The following is a 16,540-nucleotide window of genomic DNA, read 5'->3' on the forward strand; positions in this document are numbered from 1 at the left end:
AAACTGTGATTAAAGATGGACGACATGTGAGCTGCCAAGACTGAAGCCAAAACATCTTTATCTCCCCCTGGTGTCCGTCTGCAGTACAGCTCATTAACCCTCCCAAGCCATGTTAGCAGATGGGACATGTTTATCAATATAAATGTTTGTTAAAGATGTTTCTGATCAATTATGGATATGAAAACAGACACGTGATCACTGCTGCACAGAATACGACTAAAAACCACGTCATCCCCACAAGGGGGCGGCGTTTGTATCCGAGACATTTTAGCTTTGTTTCAGCAGGTTGTAAAATAATTAAATTTTATATTAATCCAGAGATGACAACAAAAGAAGCGAGTAAACACAGAGGGTGAATATTATCCAGTGTCCATTTATTTATGCATCATTCACTACTTTAACTCTAAACATATTTTTTAAGAAATTCAAGTATTTGTTGGGAACACAAGTCAAAAATCAAACAAAACCTTTTTGCTAAAACAAAGACAAAAAACATGTTTAAAACATCAGTTTCATATTTATATTAATAAACACACCAAGTTTATTTTCATAGAAGAAAACAAGTCTAATCTCTACAGATGACCAGCTGTCCGTCTCCAGCGTCTGCGAACTGACTCCGAACGCACTGGTCAGCTGATCTGAGAACAGCGTGCAGGGGAAGACCAACCGGTCGTCTAGTTCAAAAACTGCTCCTTCGCTTGAAGGTTCTACGAACACAACAGAAGAAGAAAATAAGGAAAACGAGCCCAGAGAGAAAAGTTTGGTTAAATGTTAATAAACCAGATGATTTCATTCACGAACTCGAGCGTCAGCGTCTCGCTCGTCACTTTACGTCTGAACAAATTTCAAATGTCAGGGAAAAAAAAATGATTTGAGATTTTCAGTTACTTCTCAAAGATCTAAAAGTCTGCAGATAGTTTCTCTTCTGTTTCCATCACCATCTTCATCAAGTGACCAGGTCCTAATCTGCAACTTCGTGAATGTGTAATAAACTGAGCATCAACTGTAACTGTAATAATGCTTCTCAATATTATCAGACTTTTGATGAAAATAATTATTAGCAGAATTAAGGATTTAAACCTTTTTTGAGCTGCAGACTTTGTTAAACTGCGATTGACCACATCTGCCGACCTGTTCCCAAGCAGGAGAGGATCGATAGATGAACTATGAAAAACATGAAAGTGTCAATCTAAGATACAGCGGAGTGTCGAGGGTTAAAAATAAATAAATCAAGAGATTAAAAAAAAGTCAAATATTAAAAACAATAAAATAACGTCGCATTTACTTCCAGCTGAAACTTTTCAATCATATCGTGAATCAAACGTTTCTGCATCGAAGCATCGTGAGCGAACGTTTAAATCTTCATCTCAACGTTCTCGACTCTGGACTCGATAAAAAAGTCTAGTTAGATCACAACAAAGAAAAAAACCTTCTAATAAAATCACTGCCTAAAGATGAGTTAAATAAAAATTACCACAAAATGTACGTTTCCGTCGACAAACTCAACCATTGCACAGCAAACGCTCTCCGCCGATAAATATACACATGCAGATTCACAAGTCGTCTCCGTGTGTTCAGAGATGTTCCTGTGGAGGAGCTGAGGTTTCAGGGTTCAACATCTGGAGCCCTTCAGGGGCCAACGTGGACGCCTGGGGGGGCCTCAGGAGCCCCGCCTGCTGGAGGTTCAGGGTATGTACAGCTAAATCAATTTAAACAATCCAATTCAGATGAAGTTTGACCGCAGCTTCTGGAAACACCCGCTGCAGGAACCGAGGAGCCACAGGGACTGAAGCAGGAGCTGAAGGGCTGGGGAACTCGCACAATGCCTCCCCCCCCCGGGTCCTCAGCCTTCAGTTTGTAGTCCTCCAGAGGTTGAGGTAACGAGAGCGAGCGGGTGGAGACTCACACTCTTCAACAGACACTCAATAAATTAAGAAATTCACACAAAAAGATAAATCATTGCCGTTGTCACTTCCTCTTTCTCTCAGCTGGTGGTCAGCGCGACACGTGACACGTGTTGGCGAGTTCACGTGTTGGCGAGTTCACGTGTTGGCGAGTTCACGTGTTGGCGAGTTCACTTGATTCCATAATCCATGTTGAGGCGAGAGGAAAATAAAGCCAAACATTTTAAGTTTTGGCGAAACACAGTTTGATACAATTAAAACACAAATTTCTAAATAAAAGCTTGGTTGTAAAGAACTGGGGAATGAATTAGTTTCCTACACGTGTGTGAGTGTGTGAGTGTGAGTGTGTGTGTGCATATGAGAGAGTGAGAGACACCAACAAACTCTCATTTCTCTCTGCTCAATGTGTCTAATAAAAACAAAACCAAAAGTCGCCTCGAGGAAAAGAAGCCGCAAGAAAAACGATGAGAAGAATCTGGAGCTGTGGTGAGAACCTGCTACATCCGTTAAATTGCATTGTTGCTGCTGAGCGCACGATGGCGCCGAGCGGGGGGGCAGGGAGCGATGTGTTCGAATGCAGTGAAAGAAAATCTGACTTTGTCCTCCTGATGAGTGGGTTCGGCTCCGAGCACCAGTTTGCTGCGTGGTCTTTAAACTGAGCTGCACGGGGCTGGAATGACTGAAAAACAAACTAAAAACAAAAGATCAACTAACAACAACTCAAATAATGATCCTTAACGAACGGTTCCGAGGTTCAGTTCTCTTCCTCTCTCTTCTTCCTCCGGAACGTTCCAGCAGCACTTTTTAAAAATCTTTTCTTCTCCAGCACCGGAAACACGGTGAGCTCAACACTAGTTTTCAAATTCAGGGAAAACATTATTTTCAGGAGGTGGTTCGGCCGTTTTCTCCTCCACATCTCGGCAGGTTAACAAATACTTTTTTTTTTAAAGGAGGGGCGGGGGGGCCGTCACCGCCTCCGGAGCCGAAGAAGAGGAGCGCTCATCTCTCCTCCTTCCTGGACACCTTGGACGAGTGCCACGCTGTCGACCTGGAAAACAAACACGTTCAGAATATTAATCTTCCTCACATGAAATGATAGTTATGGTCATTCACAAAATACACTCACAGCATGAGGCGTGGGATTGGACAGCATTTCTCTCTTCCTCTTTATCGTTTTCTAATGTCAATATTTATATTCACATGAGAACTTCACAGAATCTCCTTGTTTACTTTAGGTTATTTAATAATGAATTAAATGGTGATTCTCGGGTGGAGAAGAGGCTCAGGTGGCAGCAGGAGGACGGAGCTGCTCACCTGATGAAGGTCTTGAAGGCGGCGCTCTGAGGGTTGATGCACAGCGGCACACGTTTGCCCTGCTGGTGCTCCGTGATGAAGCGGTGGATTAACTCTGAGGTTCGTGAGAGAAGAAGAAGAGCGTCACACACAGATGATGAAGAGGTGTCGTCCTGTGACTCACTGAACTTCAGCTGCTTCAGACAAATACTGTGAGGTTTCTGTTTGACACGTAGGATGAAGTCTGTTCACACATATATATAAATATATATATAGTATACACTTCTGTGAACCTGAGACTTTAGCAAAAACATTTCATCCAAATGAGCCAAGAGATTTGAACTCATTTGAATCTTTACATGAGCTTCTGGTCAAATTGGAGCATCATGATTAATAAAGTATGTATAAGATTAGTCTCCATGTTTGTCTCCTACTGATGAAGATTTGGTTCTGTATGAACCCTGGTGTGAACTCTATCCCAGCCGTGCTCTCGTACCTTTCCCCTGCCACACTGACAGCAGGCTGTTCTCGTAGCTGTGGCTGAACGGCCGCTCGGCGACCGGCTCAAAGTCTCGGGTGTAGACTCGCCCGCTGGGAACCGAGTAGCAGCACTGACACATGCAGGTGTGGTAGCGCAGACGCCCCTCGTCCAGGTACGGGTGAGAGAGGGCGTCGCTGCCGGAAATCCTTTTAGCCTGGAGAGGAAGAGGAAGAGGTTTGAGTTGATGAGAGGAAAACGGATCCAGAAACAGTTTCACCAGGTTCACCTCGTGTTTTCACTGGAGCCAGTGACGCTGTGGTGTGAACTCACCGGATCAAAGACCAGCATGCGACAGAGCAGGTGCACGGCCTCGTGCGTGGCCCCGTCCGACAGCATGTAGAGCACGGACAGCGACGGCTGAGGACCAACACAAACACTTTGTCATCTGCTGTGATAACACAACTCTGAAATGTGATGTGTCATGTTTTCATCAACACATCGACGTCTCGGAGGACGACACGTGTCTGAGAAGACAAACTGGTGTGATGCTGGGGCCAGTGGATTCTCTGAGTGAGCAGACCATCACGTACCGGTTTGTGCGGCCCCCTCAGGATGTGGGCTCTGGCTCCTTCACAGGCTGAGGCCAGGGCCGACAGAGGGGGGGTCCCCAGCAGGTCGGTGATCAGGTCCAGCTGGTGAGAGGAGAGGACGTCAGACAGAGCGGACGACAGAGCGGCTGCTTGATAAGAACCTGAACCGCTCTCACCTGCTGGATCGGGCTCTGAGCCTGGAAGAGGATGCGTCGTCCCAGCAGCTCCGCGAAGATGCAGCCGACCGACCAGACGTCGATGGCCGAGCCGTAGTGCCGGCAGCCCATCAGCACCTCGGGCGCTCGGTAGTACTGAGTCACCACCTCCTGCGTCATGTGACGCGACGGGTCGGGCTCCTCCACGCGAGCTAACCCGAAGTCACAAATCTACCCAGGGACCAGATGAAGTTAATACTGAAACACTACAACTCCCATCATCCCACACTGCTTCACCACGAGGCCGCTCATCGAGAACATCCTGCTGCGCCTCAAACTAAACATCAAACTAAACATCAAACTAAATATCAAACTAAACATCAAACTAAACATCAAACTAAACATCAAACTAAATATCAAACTAAATATCAAACTAAATACAAAACTAAACATCAAACTAAATATAAAACTAAACATCAAACTAAACATCAAACTAAATACAAAACTAAACATCAAACTAAATATAAAACTAAACATCAAACTAAACATCAAACTAAACATCAAACTAAACATCAAACTAAACATCAAACTAAATATAAAACTAAACATCAAACTAAACATCAAACTAAACATCAAACTAAACATCAAACTAAACATCAAACTAAATATCAAACTAAACATCAAACTAAACATCAAACTAAACATCAAACTAAACATCAAACTAAACATCAAACTAAACATCAAACTAAATATCAAACTAAATATCAAACTAAACATCAAACTAAACATCAAACTAAATATCAAACTAAATATCAAACTAAATATCAAACTAAACATCAAACTAAACATCAAACTAAATATCAAACTAAATATCAAACTAAACATCAAACTAAACATCAAACTAAACATCAAACTAAACATCAAACTAAACATCAAACTAAACATCACAACACCATGAACGAGAAGAAACTCAGGTTTTCTGACTCCTCACAAATCTTTAAAATTTCCACATAGAAATATTTGGACTCTAAACAAAACGAGAACATTTGTCAGATGTTGAGGTTAAAGACTTTTAGGGTTTAACAAAGCACAACCTCTCGTTCTCAGTTGGTCTTTGCCGTCTGGATGAACTCATTTAAAGACTGAGGTGAATTTCTAAAGCAGAGACAGATCGGAGGTTTACCTTGAGCAGACAGTTGCTGTTGACCAGCAGGTTGCCAGGTTTGATGTCTCTGTGCAGGATGCCAGCCGAGTGCAGATACTTCAAACCTGAACGAGAACACAAGCGTCAACTCTGATTCACAGCTAAAAGAGAACGAGGTGGACGCAGCCTCGCTGTGAAGAGATCTTCTTCTTCACTACAGGAGGAACCAAGGAGCTGCTCACCTCGGAGGATCTGGTAGAGGAAGACCTTGATGTGGTCGGTGGTGAGCGGCTGAGGAGACACGATCACTTTGTGGAGGTCGCTCTGCATCAGCTCTGTTATCACGTAGCTGCGGGCGGTGCAGTCAAGGAAAAATGAAAAGATCTCACACAGACTGACCTCCACCCACACGAGCACGATGCTCCTCGAACACCAGCCTCAGCTTGAGGCAGCTTCTCACCGACAAGAACCATAGAAACAGAGTTTCACGTCAACTACCTGGAATATTCACCAGTGGTGGACCTGACGTCTGCAGGGAGGAGCTGGATTTAGAGACCAGAAGCTAAATGAAGAGAAACTGAGACACAAGAGACGACCGATGAAGAGAAACTGGGACAGACGCTGTGAGGACGTCTAGGTTTGTAATGGGTGAGGAGACATGCTGTTAACACGGGTTCATCATGTGGTAACATTATCAAAGGCTGTGAGCAGACACTCTGACTTCTGATTGGTGGTTTGATTTATGAACAAGGATACATTTCCTCAAAGCAGTCGATTTGCGGAGGCTGCAAAATATCCAGAGCCGACAGAACCTATATGAACAGAGGAAGACAAACACAAATAAACATGCAGCCTCTGGTCAACAGAGCCACGTGTCCCCTGGTCCTCGTTGTGTCATTACGTTGTCGTGTTTGAAGAAGCACAGCATCCGCAGCTCTCTGAAGACCCTCTTACAGGAGACCAGGTTCTGGAAGACGTTGGGCATCTTCTTCAGAGCCACTTTACGACCGTCACGGGGATCAGTCACCGACCTGCAGGACGGACAGAACCTCGGGGTCAGACCGGAGCTCGGGTTCACCACAACCAGCTCCTCTACAACAACTAGTTCATCTGACACAAACTCAACTGTATTAATCATTTAAGATTTAAACATTTTCTTGTTTCAGCGTCTCCGTTTTTGGCTTCATTATTAAACTGACTATTCTACTTTGAATTCTGGGAGCTTCTGGATATTTTAACCGTTTTCTGCCATTTGCAGTCAATTGAAAAACTAATAACCAGATAATAAAGATCATCAATCACAGTCACGACCCAGGATCGAGGACAGTGGTTCTGTGTGGGAGGAGAATCCCTCACACCTCGGGGGTGTCTCCTCTCTACAGGTTTACTCTGGTCGAGGGTTAAGAGCCGAGGACGTCGCACCTTGTTGAGCTTTATGAGACAAGTTGTGAATGAGGGCTACACAAATTTAATTTGATGATTGATAAAATCAAAACACCGCTGGATGGATGATATTTTTCTACGGGGGTTTTAGAGTATGATGAATTGACCTCTGTGGTGACCTGCAGATTATTACCTCACCAACGAGGTTCTGTTTCTTTGAGCAGGATGACACAGAGTGAGGACGGAAGAGGAGAGAATCAAGTTGAATCCAAACCAGGACATTCTCCATCACTTTCTTTAACCTCGTCTCATAGTTCAATAGTTCATTGGTCTCGATGGGATTAAGACATATTTACAGGACTGATATCAGTGAGCAGTTGGGCCTCGTGGAGGTTCGAGCTCTGGAGGGTTTCAGATCAGCTTTATTTCACTGAGGAATAATGAGGTCATCAGACTGAGAGGGGCCCCAGAGGGCCCCAGGAGGCCGCTGGCAGCAGGGACACAGGGTGTGTGCTGGGGGGGGGGGCACAGGTCATGGCCTCAACGAGGTTCTTACCACACGACACCAAATGCGCCATAGCCGATGGGGCGGTCGGGCTCCATCTCTGCGGGGCTGGGCACCTCGCTGGCCGGGTTGCTGTAGGGCTGAGGCACCGCCGCTCCGCCGCCGGCGCTTCCTCCCAGAGCTGTGGGGTGACGAGGGGTCCCGGCCGGGGCAGTGGGTCCGGTCAGGCACGGCGTGGCGCTGAGGCCCGTGGACGGGGCCCCGCAGGAGGAGTTCACACAGAAGTACTTGTGGCCCAGTTCGGAGCCCGGAAACAGGTCCCCGCACACGGCCTGGCGGCCCGCTCCGTGGAACGCCATCCTCCGCTCCCACCGAAACACTCCACTTCGTCTGGGCGGCACCAAGCTGCTGCTGCGCGGCTAAGCTCGGAGGAAACACGGCCCTTCAGTCAGCATGACCCGGTTCCATCCTGTGAGGGGACACGACGAGTTAACACCGGGGAAGTTCACCGCTGAGCCCGGTGCAGAGGCGCACCAGGCGGCTGCAGCCGGACCGAGGCTCCCCTCCCCGGGACAAACACGTTAAAGACCCCCCCCAGATCGATCCACTTTACCCGGGCTGAGTTACCTCAGCTCACCTGGTTAGTTAGCGGAGCTGCTCGTTAACTTGATCAGCGGCTAACGAGCGTCAACGACGTCTCCACAACACGGAGCAAACCCGACCTCCACCCCGCGGATGAGCTCCGGCAGCCCCGGCTGCAGGTGACCAGAGTCGGCCTCAACAACCAGCATCAACGCGTCTCTGATTAAATCAGTGAATTGTTGATGTTTCGTCGGAAGTCGGGTTAGCTCCGTGCTAACCAGCTGTTCCAGCTAACAGGCTGACCCACATACACACGCTCGCTTCCGGACGCGACCGACTCGTTCCACTCGGATTCATTATTCACAGATTCATACGAAACTCTTACAAACCGAGCGCGGGTCGATCAGCGACTGTTCCGCAGGGAAACGGCCCGAGATGAGCTCCTGTCCCCGGCTCCTGGAGCTAACCGGATCGTTAGCTAGCAGCTAGCTGGCCATCCCGTCGCTAACCCGCCGCAGCAGCGTCACAGACAGGCGGTCACCGACTTCTACTGACGGTCCGTCCACCGGCTGGTTTTAAACTCGACGTTAATCCAGAGGAGACGGATTTGCGGCAGCTCTTCCTGCAGCAGCGGCTACAGCTAGCGGGTTAGCCGGTGGAGGAGGAGCCGCTGAGCCGGGTGGGGGAGGGTCGAGGCTCCGCTGTAAACAAAGCTAACGGTCGTTAGCTGCTGCTGCTGCTGCGGCCCCCAGGGGCCACATCTCCTCCACTGCTGACCCCAGGCGCCACATCTCTTCTACTGCTGACCCCAGGGGCCACATCTCTTCTACTCCTGACCCCAGGGGCCACAAGCTCCCCTACTGCTGACTCCAGGGGCCACATCTCCTTTACTGCTGACTCCAGGGGCCACATCTCTTCTACTGCTGACCCCAGGGGCCACAAGCTCCTCTACTGCTGACCCCAGGGCCACATCTCCAGGGGCCACATCTCCTTTACTGCTGACTCCAGGGGCCACATCTCCTTTACTGCTGACTCCAGGGGCCACATCTCTTCTACTGCTGACCCCAGGGGCCACAAGCTCCTCTACTGCTGACCCCAGGGGCCACATCTCTTCTACTGCTGACCCCAGGGGCCACAAGCTCCTCTACTGCTGACTCCAGGGGCCACATCTCCTCTACTGCTGACTCCAGGGGCCACATCTCTTCTACTGCTGACCCCAGGGGCCACAAGCTCCTCTACTGCTGACCCCAGGGGCCACATCTCTTCTACTGCTGACCCCAGGGGCCACAAGCTCCTCTACTGCTGACCCCAGGGGCCACATCTCTTCTACTGCTGACCCCAGGGGCCACAAGCTCTTCTACTGCTGACTCCAGGGGCCACATCTCTTCTACTGCTGACCCCAGGGGCCACAAGCTCCTCTACTGCTGACCCCAGGGGCCACAGCTCCTCTACTGCTGCGGCCCCCTAGGGGCCACTACCTCCACTGCACCCAGATAGTTTTCAGCAGGATTAGGGTTATACCCCGGCCCCCAGGTTTACCTCTTCTCAGTTGGGGCCCCTGCTCTCTTCAAGGTCCTCTTTCATTTTATTAGTGGCTCTTTTGTAAAGTTTTTTATTAAACCTGTTTCTCCTGGGTCCTGATGTTTATTTTGAAAACATTATCAATCATTTCAATTAGATCATTTTCTTTAATATTCAAATAATTAAGTATAAAAAGTCAAAGGAGAAAAACATTTGTAGACGTTCAGATCATGAGAAAAATCTAATATTCAAATAACGTTAACCGAGAAAACTCTCAATGACAGAAATACAACATTCATGTGTTTTAAGATTAATATTCATGTTAATAAGAAACTAATGGTAAATAATATTGAATGGCATTCAGGTTACACTATATATATTATTTCTGTTTATATTTTTCAATTTCCTTGTGTTAACATTCCATGTTTAACTAAAGATAACATGTGAACCTTAGTATCAAGTGTAACCATAGTTCTGAACTGACCAGGACTCTGGTCCTGAACCGGGACCTGAACCGGGACCTGAACCTCTGGACCAGTCGGGATCTGCTTTTGACCCAGAAAGCAGGAACCAGTGAATTTATCAGGATTAATCAATAATCATAACAGTGGCCAATTAAGTTATGTCGTCAATTATTTCATCTGTAGAGGTGCTGACCCAATGACCTTGTATCTTGTCATTACTTTGACATTAGTACTTGTGTAGCGGCTGCTCAGTTTTAATTTATACACAAAGAACAAACACCCCCCGAATCAGAGAAGAATTCCCCCCCCCCCCACACACAAAACCACAGTAATCATGAGAAAGTGGAGGAAACACAAGAAGAGCGACAGCAGACGGACCTGTCCCCAGGACGGAGACACATCTCAGCTTTTCTATGTAAATCTTTGAATCTGAAAGTAACTAGATACCGAAGCTGTTACTCAGTTACTGTAAATGTAACAGAGTCCGATTTAAAGTTCTTCAGTGTCTGGTTACTTTCCACTGACATGGATAAAGTGCACAACCACTCACACACCCATGAAGATCACGTCATTGTTAATCCACACATGCATGTTCCTGCCTTGTATCACAGGAGTCACGAGGCGCGATGCATCAAATACAATCAATACGCACCAAGGGCCACACAAAGTACAGGTTCATTACAAAGATCCTCTGAAGCAGGGAGGTTCCACTCGGTCAGTGTTCATGAGGAGGCTTCACAGACGCTGAGGACTTTGTCTTCATCAGCTCTAGAAAAGTGTTTGTACACAACGTCGCTCCTGAAACTCGCTGCTCTGGCAGATGTGACCGAGGCCAACCGGAGACATGATGAATAATAAATTAGAGAAGTCATGTTGTCCAGGTCCGCGGGTCGGTTTCCTCATCACAACCAAACACTGAGTTCATGGAATATAAAAGATGTAAAAACAACAAACAACTTTACAAAAGCATGACGGGCTGTGCAGATCAGGTAAGAACCAAAACACGACATGATGACCAATAGAAATAGTAAACTGTGAAGCAAAGTGAGTAAAAATACACATTTCTCCTGGTTTTGTCCTCTTTGATCCGACCTGTCCTGGTCCAGGATCTGAGGTGGACAGGTCAGGGACGCGTGCTGGAGGCAGGACGATCGAGTGAGTCGTCTCGAGTCAGTGGACGAAAAATCTGCAAAGAGAAAACAAAAAGTCTGTTAACACAGCAGCTCTTATTCTGGAGCTCAGGATCGTGGGCTGTAATAAAGATGGAAGGCCGCTCAATAACTTGATCGCCCCCTGGTGGCTGGCTGCAGTATAGGTTATAGACCCCGCCTCCTCCATGTTAGCGGACAAACCCCTCGTCCAAAAGAACCCAAAGAAAAAGGTTTGGAGAAACGTTACGTCTCATATATTTTTGCAGGATAAACAACAGTGTTTTTAAAAACATGTTCCTCTCACCTGGTTTGGCTGCTGTAGTTCCGGTCCTCTCCACTGGGTGTCCTCATTTCCCTGCCTCCTACCCCTCCCCCAGCCCCCCCCGACCCCCCAGCCCTCGCAGCGTGCTAGCTGTGAGGCTGAGGGGCGATACCCGAGCAGTCCGTTACCAGCAGTCCCACTGTGCTGGCAGCACTGGTCACAGTGACCGCCACACTGGTGGTGCCCACGGGGCCCGAGCTTGTGGGGTCAGTGCCGGGGTCGCCCTGGTTGGCGTGAGTGCCCATGTGACCCTGGAGTTGCGTGGTCGTCTTGCACTGCACGCCACACAGTTGGCAGAGCAGCACCCCCCCGGCCCCCGTCCCACCGAAACCCCCCCGCGCCCCGCCACTGTCCTTCCACTCCTGACCATGGTGCTTCTGAGCGTGGACACGCAGGTAGGTGAGTGTGGTGAAGCCTGGAAAACACACACACACATACACACATTTTGAGGTAGATGTAAGCTTTATTTTCAAAATCCGCCGGTGACTCCAGTTCCGTCACATGACTCAACAGTGGTTAAATTAATCGTCAAGAAAACTAAAGAATAATGTGAACGTTAACCCGGCCGACAGGTGTGAACCAGGTGTGAGTCAGGTGGGGACTAGGTGCTAGCCAGGTGCTAGCCAGGTGCTAGCCAGGTGTGAGTCAGGTGCTAGACAGGTGCTAGACAGGTGCTAGACAGGTGTGAGTCAGGTGTGAGTCAGGTGTGAGTCAGGTGTGAGTCAGGTGTTAGCCAGGTGCTAGCCAGGTGCTAGCCAGGTGCTAGCCAGGTGTGAGTCAGGTGTGAGTCAGGTGTGAGTCAGGTGTGAGTCAGGTGTGAGTCAGGTGTGAGTCAGGTGTTAGCCAGGTGTGAGTCAGGTGTGAGTCAGGTGTGAGTCAGGTGTGAGCCAGGTGTTAGCCAGGTGTTAGACAGGTGTGAGTCAGGTGTGAACTGCGACTCACTGCGGTTGCACAGGTGACAGGCGTGGTGCTGTGATTGGTTGTGGACCCTCATGTGGTCGGTGATGTAGGCGGCCGACAGCAGCTTCCCACAGATGTGACACGGAACCTTCTCCTCATGACGGATCAGATGAGCCCGGAGACGATCCCGTGTGGCAAACGCTGACGTGCACGTCTGCGGGAAACAAAGAGACACATGCATGGTCATGTACACACACACACACACACACACAGACACACACACAGGTTGAACAGCAGGGGGGATGTTACCGTGCACTTGAACGGTCTCTCTGTGGAGTGAACCTGTCGAACGTGACTGTTGAGGTGGTCCGGTCTGAAGATACACAAAACAACAACACAAAGAGTCGTTAACATAAAACTTCATGAATCGCACACAACACATTTTCCGTCTGTTTGAATTCATGTTAATCACACCGCCTGTGATTCAGAGACTTTCCACATCCTTCTCTCTGGAGCCACAGGCGTCCACCCACTCTACCTGGAGAAGGCCTTGGCGCAGTGAGGACAGATGTACGGTTTCTCCACGGCGCCTTGATGCGAGCGCACGTGGTAACTCATGCGGTCTTTCCTCTTGAAGCGCTGCTGGCAGATGGGGCAGGAGTAGGGCTTCTCGTCAGAGTGCGACAGGCGGTGGCGGTTCAGGTGGTACACGTCTCTGAAGGCCTTTCCGCAGGCCTCACACGCGTGGTTCTTCCTCACCTGGTTGGTGCCGGGGGGGGGATGAGGACTCTGTGGACGAGACGCAGGGAGACGACGGCTTTACAGGACGATCGGGAGAAGACGGGTCGATACCTCTGAGAAGAGAACTTCATGACAACAGCAAAGTGTGAGGATACAAGTCAACACACGGACCAGGGCTTCATGTTCAATTTCAGACTCCTTAAGCCCGTAATGATTGAAGTTTGAATTCTCAACGTATTGAAGTGCTAGTATTTAATATGTGAACATATCTAAGACTATTTAAGGGCTAACCCTAACCCATGACCCACTCAGATGATCTAAAGCGGATCATTGTGGAAAGGCCAGAATATTATCAACCACTGAGTTCAGAGCAGGAACCTGTCACTATGTGACTGACAGGAGGGGCGGGGCCAAAACCAGGGCAGCAAATGGAATAGTGAATAAACAGATGAATTGAACTGGTAGCTGGACCAGTGCAGACTGGTTTCCCCACCTGCTCCACGGACCCGACCACAACAACCGCTGCCTGGATGGCTGGAGGCAGGGCTGCCATGGTGACGGTTGCTGGGGCGATGGACACAGAGACGGGCAGGCTCTCCTGGTCGGCGTGGAGACCGGGCGGGGGGATGGTGTCCGCGGCGGTGGCAGCGGTGGGGGGAGGGGCAATCGGCGGCTGCATGGGCAGGGTGAGCTGGAGGAGGGAGAGCGGAACCGTCTGCTTCTCCACCCTCCCTCCCCCCCTCCCCCCCTCCTCCTTGTCACGGGTGGCGCCGCCCTTCAGCCGGATGCCCGTGTGCACCGACTGGTGGCGCCGCAGGTTGTAGCTGTTCTTGAACTCCTTGTTGCAGGTGGAGCAGATGTGCGCCGGGCGGCTCGGCTTGACGAGCGGTTTGACTGGTGACACAGAACATCACACACGGGTCCACATGGGAATCAGGACTCCACTCAAACTCACTTTGTTCAGTTCACATATTATATTATTATCATCATTATGCACCATCTGCCAAAGACTAAGTGTCGGTAAATACAGGTTCATCTTTCCACCTGTGAGGGGAAGATGTTCAGTCGGATCTTCTACGGTTCAATCAGTGATTAGTTGACATGAAGAAATATAATCAGTCGTCAATTCTGCCTCTTGACAAACTTTTTTCTTTTCTTCGATGTGAATAAATGTAAAATGTAGATTTGGGGGTTTCTGAGTTTTAGGTCGAACAATATAAGAAATGAAGATGTTGATGTCACTCAGTGAAATGTTTGTTTCACTGAGTGAACAATTAATCAAGTGTCAGTTTGATAAATAATATAAATAAACTAGTTGGGACCTTGGTTGCCCCCAACTCTCTCTCCGCATGTTTCCAAAGAAGCCCCCCCCCCCCCCCCCCCCCGGCCTCTCACCAGGTAGCGGCTCCTCGCTCAGGGCGGCCGTGTCCACGGTGGACGGCGGCGTCACGATGTGTTCGGCAGGAGGACTCTGAGCCGAGCCCGTCAGGTCGGGCAGCAGCTCTGACTGAAGAGGCGTCTCAGGCTGGCTCTGAGTCGACGGCGTCTACACAACAACACACACAACAACACACACAACAACACACACATCAACACAAAGTTCATCACATTCTGCTCATTTTCTAAAGAGCTTTTTATCGGGTCCAGTCATAAACTGTGGAAGAGCTAAGGTGTATTTGTGTTTACATCTGAAAGGTCATGAGGTTTCATTCTGTTCATATTCCGCTCTCATCCTTTAGTTTGGGTGATTACCTGAAGGTTTACTGGGATCACTGACAGTCACTACCAGAAGTACCAGTATCAGCTTGTGTTTTCTGATATAAACACTTTTATTCAACTGAATGAACAACGTACATGAGATGGGAGTGACAACTTTTCATCTTACATTGAAAACCGTGTGATTTTCTTAATTCAAGTTTAATTTAGTTTTTTTGTATTTGTGTTATTTAAAGTTTGTAGTCAAACTGTAAAGTATCAAACCTCAAATACTTTTCTTTGTTCAGTTCGATAACATCTGAAGAATCAATATATATATCAGAATATAAATGGTTTACTACATAACACCAGTAGCATACGACAGAGTATTGAGGCCAAACTCAAACTCAGAGATTAGTCATTCTCCATTCTTTGTTCTTCTTTATTCTTATTCTTAATACTGATATGACTTTACACTTGTCATATTGCAACCATACTCTGAGAACCTGTTGACTCTGCTCTTTAAATATTACAACTTAATGTCCATTGGGACAAGAATCCACATGAATCTCTGGTTCTTCTCCTCAGGGTTTGTTCAGGAGCCTTTCACATGTTAAAACCTCAAATCTCCTCCAGCGTCCGCTTTGATTTCAAATCTTAGTTCTGAATATTTAAATGAAAATCCACCTGACACTTTATATCAGAGCACGGGTGGGGGCTGCAGGGGTCACCTGGAGAAAACTGAACCTAAGGTCATATCCCCCATGACCCCATGGTGACACCATTGTGACCCCCCATCACACCAGCCCCCCCCCCCCCCCCAGAGGAGCCATGATGGAGTAACTCACCTGAAAGAGGAAGTTGCTCCAGGACGTGTCCATCCTGCAGGAGAGCGGCTCCCCGGGCAGGGGGCTCACAGGGGGCGGGAGGAGAAGCTCCGTCCACGGGGGAGAGAACCGGAGCCGCGGCCTGTCTCTAATGATACTTAGCTCCAGCTAATTACCACTGATGTCTTATTGTCTAAATGACTGCACGCTTCTGTGCAGGTTTCATGATTTAATGGTTTCAATAACTGGTAACATGCAGGTTATTTACTGTTCAAATCAAGAAAATGGAGGAAACCAGCAGCTCGTTGTTTTATTTAGCCAAAGCTCCGAAAAGGCCGCAGCTGTCGCGCTCCAGGCCTCGGCGTCGCGTACAGCTCGTCGCCGAACTACAGCCCTGCTGGTCGGCCGCGGTCCGTGGCTCCGCCTCGGTGTTTGAATCCACAGGATGACATCTTTCTCTTTTTTTCGGGCCCTCGCCCTCCCTCCTCGTCCTTTTCTTTTTTTATCCCTTCTTCACCCCCTCGGTCCCTCTGCGCTTTAAAGGGAAGGTATGGGCTGGTGGCTCCCTCCTCCCGGCTCGACCCGTCTCCTCCTCCCCGCTCGGCGCGTCCCTCTCGCCCCCGCCGCCGCAGCCGCTGCTCGCTAGGCCGACAGATAATGAAACCGACATCTACTGAACCATCCGGACGCTATTTCCTCACAGCTCGGCTGCGACGGAGCGGTGCATCGGTGCCTCGCTGGAAACAGTCCCCGGTCTCCCGGAGCGTGTGGGCCGGACGCAGCGAACTGTCCCCGCCGCTAAGATGGTGTCGAGTTCGGCTGAAACCACTTTTTATCCCCGAACATCTTAAAGGTAACGATGCGCAAGTGCAACAGCTGAAA

At 48.7% G+C, this 16,540-nt stretch overlaps 2 protein-coding genes across 4 annotated transcripts; both read right to left on the reverse strand.

The window, feature by feature from the left end:
- Nucleotides 1-353: 353 nt before the first annotated feature.
- nlk1 (nemo-like kinase, type 1) lies at nt 354-8,749 on the reverse strand. Of its 3 annotated transcripts, none has more exons than XM_062407587.1 (12): nt 8,427-8,749; nt 7,507-7,924; nt 6,469-6,598; nt 6,324-6,379; nt 5,810-5,916; nt 5,607-5,692; nt 4,445-4,654; nt 4,269-4,370; nt 4,009-4,095; nt 3,694-3,892; nt 3,219-3,312; nt 354-2,952 (listed from the first exon to the last, which is right to left on the reverse strand). In XM_062407587.1, exons 2-12 carry the CDS (start codon nt 7,812-7,814, stop codon nt 2,904-2,906), a joined length of 1,428 nt encoding a protein of 475 aa, XP_062263571.1. In that variant the 5' UTR covers nt 7,815-7,924; nt 8,427-8,749; the 3' UTR covers nt 354-2,903. The 3 variants fall into 3 exon arrangements, with proteins under 3 accessions (XP_062263571.1, XP_062263572.1, XP_062263573.1); XM_062407588.1 differs by having other exon boundaries at nt 8,423-8,749; XM_062407589.1 differs by having other exon boundaries at nt 8,093-8,749.
- A 2,827-nt stretch (nt 8,750-11,576) lies between these two features.
- LOC133970629 (myc-associated zinc finger protein) lies at nt 11,577-16,503 on the reverse strand. The gene is made up of 7 exons (XM_062407590.1): nt 15,680-16,503; nt 14,532-14,682; nt 13,630-14,030; nt 12,934-13,184; nt 12,705-12,768; nt 12,438-12,609; nt 11,577-11,910 (listed from the first exon to the last, which is right to left on the reverse strand). Exons 1-7 carry the CDS (start codon nt 15,710-15,712, stop codon nt 11,582-11,584), a joined length of 1,401 nt encoding a protein of 466 aa, XP_062263574.1. The 5' UTR covers nt 15,713-16,503; the 3' UTR covers nt 11,577-11,581.
- Nucleotides 16,504-16,540: the final 37 nt, after the last annotated feature.

The sequence above is a fragment of the Platichthys flesus genome, chromosome 16 (genome assembly GCF_949316205.1).
Source record: "Platichthys flesus chromosome 16, fPlaFle2.1, whole genome shotgun sequence".
NCBI classification, from domain to species: domain Eukaryota; kingdom Metazoa; phylum Chordata; class Actinopteri; order Pleuronectiformes; family Pleuronectidae; genus Platichthys; species Platichthys flesus.

Excerpts from the sequence above, each read along its gene's own strand:
- LOC133970629 (XM_062407590.1), bottom strand. The coding sequence starts at position 15,712 with ATGGACACGTCCTGGAGCAACTTCCTCTTTCAG. Across the intron at positions 13,185-13,629 it reads TGGTCGGGTCCGTGGAGCAG|AGTCCTCATCCCCCCCCCGG; the intron begins GTGGGGAAACCA and ends TCTCGTCCACAG. Across the intron at positions 12,610-12,704 it reads AGAGACCGTTCAAGTGCACG|ACGTGCACGTCAGCGTTTGC; the intron begins GTAACATCCCCC and ends TGTTTCCCGCAG.
- nlk1 (XM_062407587.1), bottom strand. The coding sequence starts at position 7,814 with ATGGCGTTCCACGGAGCGGGCCGCCAGGCCGTGTGCGGGGACCTGTTT. Across the intron at positions 5,693-5,809 it reads CCTCTACCAGATCCTCCGAG|GTTTGAAGTATCTGCACTCG; the intron begins GTGAGCAGCTCC and ends GTTCTCGTTCAG. Across the intron at positions 4,371-4,444 it reads CTCAGAGCCCGATCCAGCAG|CTGGACCTGATCACCGACCT; the intron begins GTGAGAGCGGTT and ends TCCTCTCACCAG.